The 12,444-nt window shown below is 42.7% G+C and overlaps 1 protein-coding gene across 7 annotated transcripts in view; it reads left to right on the plus strand.

Moving 5' to 3' along the window:
- The window catches only part of PRKG1 (protein kinase cGMP-dependent 1), a 442,922-nt gene that overhangs the window by 405,705 nt on the left and 24,773 nt on the right, over positions 1-12,444 (plus strand). For 5 of the 7 annotated variants that reach the window (XM_065068161.1, XM_065068160.1, XM_065068162.1 and 2 more), the window contains one exon: positions 5,752-5,848. In XM_065068161.1, coding sequence (XP_064924233.1) covers positions 5,752-5,848 — 97 coding nt within the window. Of the gene's footprint in view, positions 1-5,170; positions 5,651-5,719; positions 5,849-12,444 lie in introns of those variants that run through there. The other 2 variants (XM_065068165.1, XM_065068166.1) reach the window with 2 other exon arrangements.

Consider the following 12,444-nt stretch of genomic DNA (forward strand, 5'->3'; position numbering starts at 1 on the left):
AGGTGGCTTATTTTGCCAGGGCTAAAGTATGTATGTTCAGGCGCATAGAAAAAGAGGTCACAAAATTGAAGACTTGAGTCAATTTTTATGCATTTTTAATAATTTTTGTCAATTTTTTAAATCATTTATCACAAACTCATTTTACTGAAGCGCTGCCTCAGTTGAAGCAGCATACTAAAAAGAAATTAGCTATGTTTTAAGAACCATAAGGAGACAAACTCTCTTCTTTAGTGGATGCAGAAATCTCGTTTCAGTTTGTGACGTATTTTTTCCCACCCCACCTGTGGCTCTTAGGCTCATTTCACATGTATCTTCTTGCAGGCTGGGTCTGAACATCACCGTCCAACTCTTGCAACTCAAGTTCTCCTCGTCTTTGCAGAAATTCAATATTTCTATGTGCAAAAGTGCATTGCCTCTGTGATGGCTGCGACAGCGATCAGGCCAGCCGACAAAACTGACCAAATAGCTGTTAAACAACCAGACGTCTGTCACTGAGGAAAGCTCTGAAATTCTGGTTTTATCCACCCAAAAATGGTTACGTTCGCTCTTATTGGGGGGCTGGTGGTTGGTTCCCATTTGGTTGCAATTTACATCTAGTTGGCAGGTGGAAAGAAGCCAAGTTTTCTATCAGGATGACAGTTTGGTAACAGATGTCTAATGTTTCCCAGCACATTTCGCTCATGCGATAGGAATCGTGAGCTAGTTTAGTAAGCTGAGCAGTTGGGTAATTGCAAATCTTTGCTCCTCGCATTTTCTCATTTATCCTTTTTGTTGCCTAGATAAGATGTTTTATCTTTATTTTTTCGGTAGTTTTGGGAGGAAATCATCATCCTAGGAGGTAATCACTCATTTAAATAGTTGAAAATGAAGAAGGCACGTGTTTTCCTCTCCCATCCTGCATAACAGACATTGCCCAAACACTTGGGCTGCGGCTCCTGTGCTGCCGTTTCACAGTAACGGGACATGTGGATGATGGTATTTACTCCTGATCCCCCCGATTGCTCCGGTTTCTCGCATGTGATGTCTGACCGTGCCAACTAACAGGCTCAACCGAGGCATTTTAATTAGCGCCTCCTTAAGAATATGTATTTTATTTGGAATGGAAGAAAGAAATGGTGGAGCCAAGCCCCAGCTCTTCCATGGGAGGGCACTGATACTTGTTGGGGTGAGATGGTTGTGGGAAGCTGGTCGTTTGAGTGGGGTTCAGTAGGTTGCTCAGATTTGCAGGAAGCCTTGGAGATTTCACAAGATCCTTGTGTGTGACTCAGTTCTGAGCATTTCTTCCTCCATACTGTTTTTTGGTGTTCCCTATGGAGAAGACACCTCTCCTGTGAGCTCTGGCAGGCTTGGTTGAGTAGGGTGGGAGACAAAACCCAGTTTTAATAGAAGAAAGGCCCATTTGAGAGCATGTTGGGAGTTGATACCTGGCTTCCCACAAGCTCTCGTGAAAATCTCAGCCTTAATTGTAGAAGCTCTTTCTTAAAGAACAGACTTTTTGTTGGTTTTCCCCCTTTGTATCACATGTTTTCTGTATCTTCTTGTGCGTTTCCAGTGATGATTCTCCAGGCATTTTGGCCTGTAATAGCTGGGACAAGAAGCACAATTACCAAAATATCTGGAGGAGAGCCCTTTCTTAATTATATCTAATTCAAGTGGAGTCAGAAAACCCCAGAAATCGCAGAGCAGAAAGGTAATTAGTGTAATTATTAATTGCACGTGTGTAGCTGCAGAATGTCACTGGACGCTGGTGTGATGCTGATCAGCGTTCGTGCCTCCCAAGGTGTCTTCCCAGTGCACCTTTTGGCTATTAATTTAGGAATTTAAATCACCAGCTCTCACAGAGGACCAAAAATAAATCATTTTCTTGTTTGAAAAGTCTCAGAGCACCAGTATAGGGCTGAATATTTAGAATATAACTGTCTTTCTCATGACACTGCCAGGTACTGGATGGGAAGAGGCTGTGGCATCAGCAGAATGGTACCAAAATAAATACACCCTGACCTGACACACATACATTTTACCCACAGATTGCTGAGAGATTTCCATGTCAGTTTGCACAAGTTTGGTCAAACGGTCTCTACCATTCATCTCATCTCTGTTCTGTTCCCCCAAGTGTCCTCCCCACTATCTGAGCGTAGCAGATTTCTTCAGTGTGGTCCGGAAGCAAACATTTTCCTAAAGCCAAACCAATAATAATTTTCAAATAACTTCTGTGTGTCTTTGCACTACCCTCTGAATGCCTTAAAATGTCTCTTTTCTTTTGGAGGTGATAAAATTAAGATATGCCATGGTTTTCATTGTAATTTTGTAGAGCAAGGAGCACACACTGCAAAACCTTGGGAGTCTCTATTCAGTGAGCAGCACACTCACATTAAGGAAGGTGAAGGACGAAAGCTTTATCCATATTCTGAATTTCAGGATGAGGGTTCTACCCCGATTTCTGATTTAGGAGGTGGCTTGGGAATATTTGCATTTTGAGACTTTTATTGAACTAACTGAAGAGATTTATCTTTAAGCTTTGTAGGGCTGAAGTGCATAGCTCCTGTTAATTTATAGGATTTGAAAGTGGACTTTAACCTTTGTAGCTGGGAATAAAACAGAATCCAGACGTGACTGTTGTTACTAAGCACGCAAAGGGCTTGCTTGATTTTGCAGATGTTTTAGTTTTACTATATATTTTTGGAATTTCTCTTGGTTTTTGGATGCCTGTTGCACAGTATGTAGAAAGCTGCACCCAGTCTGTTATATATGCCTTAGTGCACACGTGCGTACTAATTACACATAAGCAGTCTGTCAAAGAGAATCAGCCAAGGGCTTTCAAAAAGCAATCACAATAATGCTGCGAGTACATTTTTTTAAGCAAAATAATAAATAAACACCCTTTTTTTTAACTTTAAAATCTGTCAGCGACGCTTTTGGCTTCTGTGCCTCGACACACAGAACAAGAAAGAAGTCAGCACTGGAGCGGCAGATCCCGTCTCATGTCAAACTGAGGGATTTTGGGGAGGATTGTTGGAATTTGCAGTTGCTGGGATGAGCATCCCGGCACTGTGCCGTGTCTTACCTGCTTTGTGTCCTCTCACATCGCCCAATGTGAACTATATGGTGTTTTTGTAGGACTTGGCCATCTTTCAGGGGAAGAGGTATTATAGGGAAAAAATATCTCTCTGTCCTGTATGTCTCTGGAGACCCTGACCCACCCGACACGCTGCTGTTTGGCGTTGTCAAGGGTTTAGATTGCGGGGTGACAATAAAACCCTGGCAGGTGTATTGTTAACCTCCTCTCCCCCCTTCCCACTCAGGACAGGTGATCGGGAGGGAAAGAAGGACAGAGAGAAGAGAGTGGGAAAATTAAAAATGTTTTACTAATGCTACTAATAAGAATAGAGAAAATAATACAAAATATACAAAACTAATCTTGAAAGTCTCAGCAACTACAGAGCCGGCACCCAAAGTCCTGGACTGGACTCTGCAGCCAACCGGAGCTGGATTCAGTCTGTCACTGGCCTCAGTGCACAGGGACGACTCACAAGATCCTCTCCTAATGTCGGCCATGAGGAAAAGGGAAAAAGGGACAAGATCCTCATGATCTCCCACTTTTATATGCAGTATTCACGTGAATGGGATGTTATACACAGTTGGTCAGTTTCTTGGTCACCTGTTTCTCGTTGCCCCTCTGGCGAGATGTCCATCCATGCTTATCAATAACCTCACATTCCATTGCTGTGTTCACCAAAACATGGATCTGGTTCTCCAGGAAAACGCAGCTGATATGAAGCTTTAGCTGACAGGCACATTCACTAAAAGAGAAACTTGTTTTTAACAAAACCAGGACAGGCATCTCTCGTCTCCCGCTTGCTCAGCATCCAGAAATCTTCTTTCCTGCCTCCTTCCCCAAGAAGGGAGGCTCCCTGGACCTGAAGTTTTGCATCCATTGTTTGATTGTCAAAACAATCTTTTCCATGCTGGGATTTCATCTTCCTAGCAATTATAAATCATTAAGGGCATTTAACTGGTCAGGAACGTGATGACTCTGTACATTTATTGTTAAAATTAGACTAATCTCACCGCTCTGTCACCCCTCAAATGACATGTCTGCTGTGATTTAGAAGGGGATGAATAAACACGCCTTTCCTTTAGCAGCAGCAGGTTTTACGTGCCCCTCGTGGTGAGGATAAAGCGATCGATAAGCAGCTGTGTCACACAAGGTTATCCCAAGTTCGAAGCGGGCTGGGGACCGATTGGTTTCCAAAATCAGCTGCACACAGCTGCGGTGGCCACAGGAGCAAGGTCACCCGGAGGATCTGGTGACAGTGTAAATGATAAAGCAGAGCTTAAGTAATTTGCCAACAGCACCCCTGAGATAAAATTGTGCTCTATTGCCTTGGATTTGGAGCTGGATGACATGACATTTCACCAATCTTGACGCCTCTTTTTATTTTTCCCTTTTAACTTCCGAGTTTTCTTTCGCTCTTTCTCGCCTAATGTCACTGGAGTTCTAAATAGATTAAAGAAGGTGGTTTGAGGGGAAAGAGTTAGTAAATCAATTTCATCCCATTATTGAAGTAGAGACAGGTATGACAGACAAGGTATATTAAAAGGATAGAGAGTAGATACCTATATATGATGGTGGTTAACGCTGTGATGTTTTATCTTTACGCTACCATTACCATGCACACATGAAGCATCCAGGTGAAATAGCGGATTATGGTCGGTCTGTTAATTGCAAGATATTACAGCTATAATTAAGCACTGAAAACCAAGCCAGCTCCCCCCGTACACCCGCCATGTCTCTCTCCATAATCCGTCACCGCTCTCCTCCCGTACAACTGTGTCACCAGCAGCCAAAGGTTGGACACACGCGGGGACTTCTTCGGCAGCTGAATGTCAGACTTTATTGAGTGGGTGGATCCTGTTCATCCATTTCCCCTCCGAGCCTTTCTAAAAATAGCTTAAACTTTGACGAGGAGCTATTTTAGAGGCATCATATTCATGAGGATAGTCATGGGAAGCTCATTTTGGCAGGCTTGCATGAGTTGGATTTGCATGCTGCCTTAGTTAAGGGCTTGGTGAACTTGCATTGGGAGGCAGTTGGACACGGGATAGAGAGAGAGCATCTGGATTTTGGGACCTCCTGGGTTGGGACGTCTACTCCAAGTGAGTCTATAGGAGGAAAAGAAGTGAAGATATTCTTCTAAGAATGTTGATATGTGACTGAAGTCATTCATTTCAGGCATTTGCACACCAGCCTGCAGCTTATCGGATCTGATTTCATAAAACCTGGCTGTGATTTCTCTCCAGGGACCTTAATGATCTTGCCACTTTCAATAAACGTTTATAGAAACTACTGCCAGCTTGTGGATAAGAGAAACTCCTATGAGAGACGTTATCTTCCAAAAATACTTAAAGCCACCAAAAAAAACCAAACCCACCCACAAGAAGATCAATAGAAAATATAAAAATGTAGCATTGGCTGGGTAGCTGGAGCTGAATTGCAGTGCCAGACATTTGCATTGTTGGCATGCAGTAGGTACGTTTGCTTTTCTCACCTGGAAAACCGTGCACGGCGGAGCGATGCTATAATTGGGACCAGCAAAACGATGAGTGGGAATAAAAGCAAACTGTAAGAAATAAGATGGAAATGAAGCAGGTAAAGGCTGTTCCACGCTCATGCCATTCGGGTACAGTGTTGTGCAGTGCTCATGTTTGCGCCTCTAAGAAATTTCCGTTTTTTCGCATTAAAAAATCCAGATATGAAGCCGAAGCTGCCTTCTTCGCCAACCTGAAACTGTCTGATTTCAACATCATTGACACCCTTGGAGTCGGAGGGTTTGGACGAGTCGAGCTGGTAGGTAACTTTTTCTTGTTTGAAGTTTGCATGAAGTCCTAGATTAAGTGCCGTGTATTTTTCTTTGTTATTACACCTGAATAACTAGAAGAAAATTATGTGATGGGATTATATATTTTCTAATGGTCGAAGAAAGCTAAATTACATCTCCCGTTGAACTGTATGAATAAATGCTTTAGAATCATAGATCGTTTAGGTTGGAAAAGACCTTTAAGATCACTAAGTCCAACCTTTACAGCAACCAAGAAGAATTTATGTACTATGTTGAGAGAGGAGCACGCGTCTTCTCTCTCCAAGTGGTCCTGTGTTGGTGGCATTGATTGTCTCTTAAAAACAACCTAACGAGTTGTGTGGTCATTGAGTGCTAAGATTGAAAGAGCAACCTGAAATCTTAATCAGCCAAAACTGGAGTAATGGGGCCATGCCTCTTCTAAGCACTTTCTAATTCAAGACTAGACACAGATCTATTTAGTCAGCTGTAAATTCAATGCCTGAACTATGACAGTGCTTCACAGAAAACTACTTTTTTTTGGCGGGTTTTTAGAGAAAGGGCAAAATCTGAGCTTGCTTTTTGCTCTGCTTGCCTTTTGACCTCTGCAGTCTTGATTAAAACAAAGCCTGAGCGGGAGGAGACTGAAACAGCAGCCGCTGTGTGACCCGTTCGTATTGTCATATAGATGCAAAAACTTATAGTAGAAAGAGGGAGCTTTGTTTATGTCACAGGGCTGACAACCTGACACTGGACACCAGTGGAGTATTTTAGGAACCCCTATAAATTAGGGCAGAAAAGGGAACAGAGCTACTGCTGCCACCATGGCGGGAGTCCCCGCTCTGTAACTCCGCGCCATAGTGCCGAGAATTGGAAAACAGGCAAATTTGAGTGTGTTGGTTGTTATTTGTGACATAACAGGTAAATTCTGTGTTAAAAGTGCGATTCCACATGATTTGTTTATGACTTCTCCTATTCGGATGGATGTAAAATCACATGGAGGAGAGCACGTCCGTGAGAACGCTGGTCCCGTCCTGGGGATTGGGGGTTTAGTTCTTTATTTATTTGATATTAGCAACTGTTGTTTTGGAAGAGAGTCCTAAGAGCTCAGGTGTAGCCTGGGAAGGTTGTCCTTGTCCCCCTCCTTCTATAGGTATCTGCTGCTGAGGATGCTTTAGAGCAAGAGCTGAGTTCAGGTTGTGCTCAACCTCCCTTTTGAAGGTCCTTCCCCTCTGTTGACAACAGCATAAAGCTGTTAGGAGATTTGTCTCCTAATTTAACATCACCGCTGGCTTTGCCACCTGAGTTGACCTGGAGTGAGGGACCCACCAGTTTGGAGCTTGTGAAGGAGCTTATGAGGTTTGTTTCCATTTTTAAGGCTGTTTTTGACTCACACTATCAAGCTTTGAAAACCTCAAGGTGGTCCTGGGATGGTGTGTGAGGTTGGTTGGTTGGATGCTTATGGGACCCCATAAAAGAGAATGTGGCTGTTCATGCTGGCCATGGGCCAGCCCTCTGGCTGCTCGCAGAGTGAATTTGGAAGCTGTAAGGTGTTGACCGAACCCACATCTTAGTGATGCGTGACGTGAGGAAGAGCAGGAGGGGACGTGCTCAGCTCCTTCAACAGGTCAGATTGGAGTCAGGTAGAGATATTGAAATTTTCGGAGATTTCCAGATCTCAGAAACCTCCAAGAAGTCCTGGTGCCACCTCCACAGCCTCCAGAAACCTATTGATGGGAGAAATGTTTCCATCATCTCTTGGGGATTTTCTCCAGGGGTGGGTGCCCCTCTCCTGAGCAGGAAAATGCTGGTGAAGGTTCCTAACCAATACTGAATTGCACCCAGAAGAATAAAAGATATTTAAAAGTTTAGCTTTACACTCTGGATTTTATTATTTTTCTTTACCACCAAGGGAGAATTTATTGTCTTTGTCAAAACTGAGCCTAGAATTTCACTTCTTCCTTCTGTCTTCTCCATGAAAAATATGTTTTATAATTTAAGGCTAAAAAATGAAATGGAATTGCCTCTTTTATTGCCTGAGTGTGTGACGGTGCCTGATAATGCACAGCATTGGAATTTTTTTCCTGGAAAACATTCACATTTCTGTGCTTTCCAAGAGTCAGATTGATCAAATAAACTAAGTACATTGCAAGGAAGAGGATTTTTATAGCTTAACTGCTGTGGGCAAGGCCCCCCAGGGCATCTCTGTACCCCTCCCGAGGGCAACTGGTAGTGTCTGGTTGGAAACCGGAATGTCTGGGATTTAGTTTGTGTCTTGCTGGACAAGAAGGAATAACGCTCCCGTTGGTCTGCGGTTTAATTTCCAGCTGTGGTTTATACAGCTATACGCTGGTTTTGCAGACACCTCTGTGAATGGTGCCTGTTTGCATAGGTCACCCCTCAACGCATTCCTACACAAGGATTGTGGCTTTTAGGCGAGACAGCCTAAAATTGAAATCATTTTTGATTCTGTGGAGATGACACATGGAAATATCTTTTTGCGCTGGTTTTCTGGGTAGGTTTATTTTGTATATGTCAAGAGACATTTCCAACCAATTTGCATTGGTGTCATACGTTGTTTGCTCTGGTTTTTGAAGGCTACCAGGTGCCTCTTGCAATGTGTCTTGTCCTTACCCATCCTGTTCTCCTTCTTCATCCCCAGCTGGACGATGGGTTCCAGGCTTTTTTGTCTCTTGGCCAGGCTGGACGGGGCTCTGAGCAACCTGAGCTGGGTGAAGATGTCCCCGCTAATGGCAGGGGTTGGACTGGAAGAGCTTTGAAGGTCCATTCCAACCCAGATTATATTGTGATTCTCTGGAGGGGAGAAGCCAGCTGAGCAGTGGCTGGGCTATAATATTTTACACAAGAACCAGCTCTGCCATAGAACAAAATCACATCAAGGGTCATTTCGCTTACAGCGGGACCTGTGTGATGCTCAGTGTTTGAAAAGCCAGCAGTGCTGCGTTCCTAGGACAAGGCACCCTAATTTCAGAGGGCTTCCAGCTGGTGTCACCTCCCTTAGCAGGGCAGAAAAAAAAAACATTGGAGGTGATTTCTTGGTTTTTAATAGCATGGATTAACAGATGCGTCCACTATTTTTTGCAATTCAGCTTCTCAACATTGTGTCATCTGAGCATCTTTTGTGTTGGGATCCAGGTGTTTCCATAATAGGGAACAAATATGTCATCTTGGGTTCATATCCCACCAAGCACTGCTTTGCAGAGGATGGAGCTGTAGGTCAGATGTCCTCAACCATCATCATCTTATCTCCTGAACTTTATTGCTCACATCTTTGTTCTTTAATTTCCTTTTAATTTCAGTCCTGTGTTTCTAATCAACCGCCCCAGGTCAGTCATTTGAAGTAAAGGCACCAGAGTATCTAAACATACAGGGGTTAGAGCCATTATTGTTGTGAAATCAGTTCATGTAGGTGATGGCTGAGCACAGGTAGAGTGAATTATCAGGTCCAAACTTCAACATGTGCCTTTTTGCTATATTGATTTATGCACTTATCATTTTTGACAATCATTCAGCAATAGGAGAAGATTTTCAGTCACTCCTGTTGTTATAAAATTGCAAAAATAATATATTTTCTCCACACGCCATCGCAAGCTTGATTGAGACTTGGGTTCAGCTACATCTTTGTTTACTTCTCAGAGCAGATATGCCAGTGAAAACCTATAGACTTACCCACCGTCCCTCATGTAGACAAGCCTGGAGAGAACTTCTGCACCCCTATGGGTGACGTATGGCCTGGGACATCCTGAAGGCACCAGGCAGGTTAAGGACATCTCAACTTTTAGCCCTGACTTGACAAAACATTTAATCGTATATTTCAACGTTCAGTGGTTTTGCAGAAGTTGGTGGTGCTTAGAGCCACATATTTCAACCAGGTGGTCATGAAGGGACCTGAAGAGGTCATTGTCCAGGCAGAGGCAAATATACCTGATCCCTTCTGACCAGCTCTCCTTAATTTGTCCTTGGAGTCTTTGGGGTAGGAAATTCCCAGGAAGGTATTTCCTAATATTTAACATCTCCCTGCTGTAATTCTTAGTACACTTGTAGTACAAATACACATAACCCTGGAGATTGGGTTGTATTTGAAGACCATTATCGTGTGAACCCGAAGAACTCTTTTATTTAAAAGAAAAAATGTGCTTCTTTTGAGCTTTACATGTAATTGGAGCTTTCCAGGCCCGTGATGAGTCTGGTTCCTCACTGTCCAGCCGGCTCTCACCAATTTGGAGCGATGCCCAAACCAGGCACATTAGTCCAACCTAGGCCTGGCTCAAGTAGAGCTGGACAATGAGGGGCAGCACTTGGCCACTGCCGCCCGGTGTCCCTTTTATTTCAAGTCACAGCTTCAATTTGTGAAAATGGGGTTTGATGTCCCTCCTCTTCTCAAAAGCGCTCCCGGCCCTCTCTGGCTTGATTTTAATAGATGCAGAGTTAATGCTGTTCTTCTTATTTCATAATCCAAAGCGTTAATGCAAGTGTTTTATGGTGCCATATATCCCTTGAAGTCCTTTTGTCTTGATGGTGGCCCCTAAAGATAAACTCCTTTATGATATGGAGATTAATAAAGACACACACATAAAAATGAACCTTAGTTTCAGCCACGTTTTACTGGGGTTGTACAACACCTTTTTAAAATGGACAGTAGAGCATTTTTCATTTTTATTGGTGTTTTAAGAGAAATCCGGCCCCAGATTATGAAGTGCATTCAAATTTATTACAGCCTCTAGCCTGTTTTGTAAACAAAACCATTAGCGAATTAATTAGATGGCAAGGAAAAAAACCGCCATAATTGTCTTCCAATAGACTGACAGATGCATAATCCAGATATTTATTAGTGGTAATTTCCAATTGCATCGCTATCCTTTTGTTGCAGCTGTTATGAAGCTTTTCATGAGAAAGATCAGTCTTCTCTTTGAAATCTCTTCATTTTCAGTTGTCAGGAATCCGTCGGCCTCCTTCCTTTTGAAAGAATGGGTATTTTGGGTGCCATCAAGGTCAGGAAATTTGAGATTTAAGGGAGGAGTTTGAAGATCAGGTACCTGAGTAAATCCCACGTTCATCTGATAACAAAACTACTGGTGCAGAGCTGAGCAAAATGATAAATACGTGGCCCTTTTTTTTTCCTTCCCTTCTTAACTATATGCAGGATGCTTCATTGTAATGATGCTGTCAGGTGGGGCTGGACCACTGCAGAGCCATATTTTAGTATTTCTTTTGATTTTTAATTCCTAATGGAATTAAACACACCCTTTGTAAATGGAAACATATTCTCAGGGCTTGTCTGTTGATGGAAAGGATGTTGTCAGGGTTTGGGAAGAGGAGAGACCATCTGAGAGGCTTCAGCACCAATCGGAGACAGAATTAAGATGTAAGAATAAGTGCTATATTGCAGACAAAGCCAAATTCAGGAGTGGGGCCGGATCCCATATGGGGTTGGAGAGTTTAGGTCCATCTGATACTTTCAATAAACCACAGTGGTGAGCTTTTCCATTTGGTTTTGCATATTTTAACTATATAACCCTTCTACTGCTGTTTACTCTTTATTGGAATGATTTTATGCATGAAACAGTTTACATTCCTCCCGCTTTTTAGCCTTTTCCTTCTAGACATTTTTGAAAAATAATATTTACCTCTGGGCTTTATAGAAAGACGTGTTTTAATATACTTCCCAACGCCCTTGCTTATAAAAAAAACCTGAGTTCTACATGTTGTCAGGCATTGAATATAAATTTTCAGTACAGAGATCAAAACATAGAATTACAGGTTTTTAGCAACTTTAATTGTTAAATAGCTCAGGTTTTCTAAGGAATGCACATTTTTTAGTGTATACTTCAGTGTATTCATAGAGTGTAATTTTGCGGTTTATTTTCCTGAAGAGCCCCACAGCACTCAGACTGGTTTACAGTATTTATTGCTTTCCCAACCAATTGAACCTAGACTTCTTTAAAGAAAATAAAGGCACTGTCATGGACAGTTTCCATCCATCCTCAGTTTCCACCCTGCTGCCCCCGTGTAATTAATTCTTGATTCATCCTTCAAAATTTCACCCTCTTAAGGACTTGATTTTTACTCCATGGTTTTTCTTTCCATCTTTGATGGGGTTTTTTTTAGTCTTGACTTATTTTCCAGCCTAAGCCAGTCCAGTCACCTTGCCTGTTGACACACAGCTAACCCAAAACTAACGTGATGTTGAGAATGAGGGGGAAAGGACACAGTGAGAAGCATTGCGTACCCTGCTTATAATTTGGATAATTTCTTGGTAAGCCTGAGGTCAGGAGACCCCTAAGGAGATGTGCAAAGTACCTTCAAAACCCTGATGGAGACATCTACAATACTGAGTACCACAAGAGGCTTTGAGGCATAAATACGGACAAGGTAATAATTGCTAATAAAAAGAAATAATGGCTAGAAAGCCAGTTGTAAGGCGAAGAATATGAATATGGGGAAATCTGTTTCATCCTGGAAGAGCATAAATATATTTGGTACTAAAAGCATGCTGGACTCTGGCTGGGGAAGGGAGAAGCCGCCGCTTTGTTCATGCAGCAGCTCAGCTGTTGGGATTAGCAGAGCTCAGCTTGCAAGTGCTGCG

The sequence above is a fragment of the Columba livia genome, chromosome 6, assembly GCF_036013475.1.
Source record: "Columba livia isolate bColLiv1 breed racing homer chromosome 6, bColLiv1.pat.W.v2, whole genome shotgun sequence".
Classification (NCBI taxonomy): Eukaryota; Metazoa; Chordata; class Aves; order Columbiformes; family Columbidae; genus Columba; species Columba livia.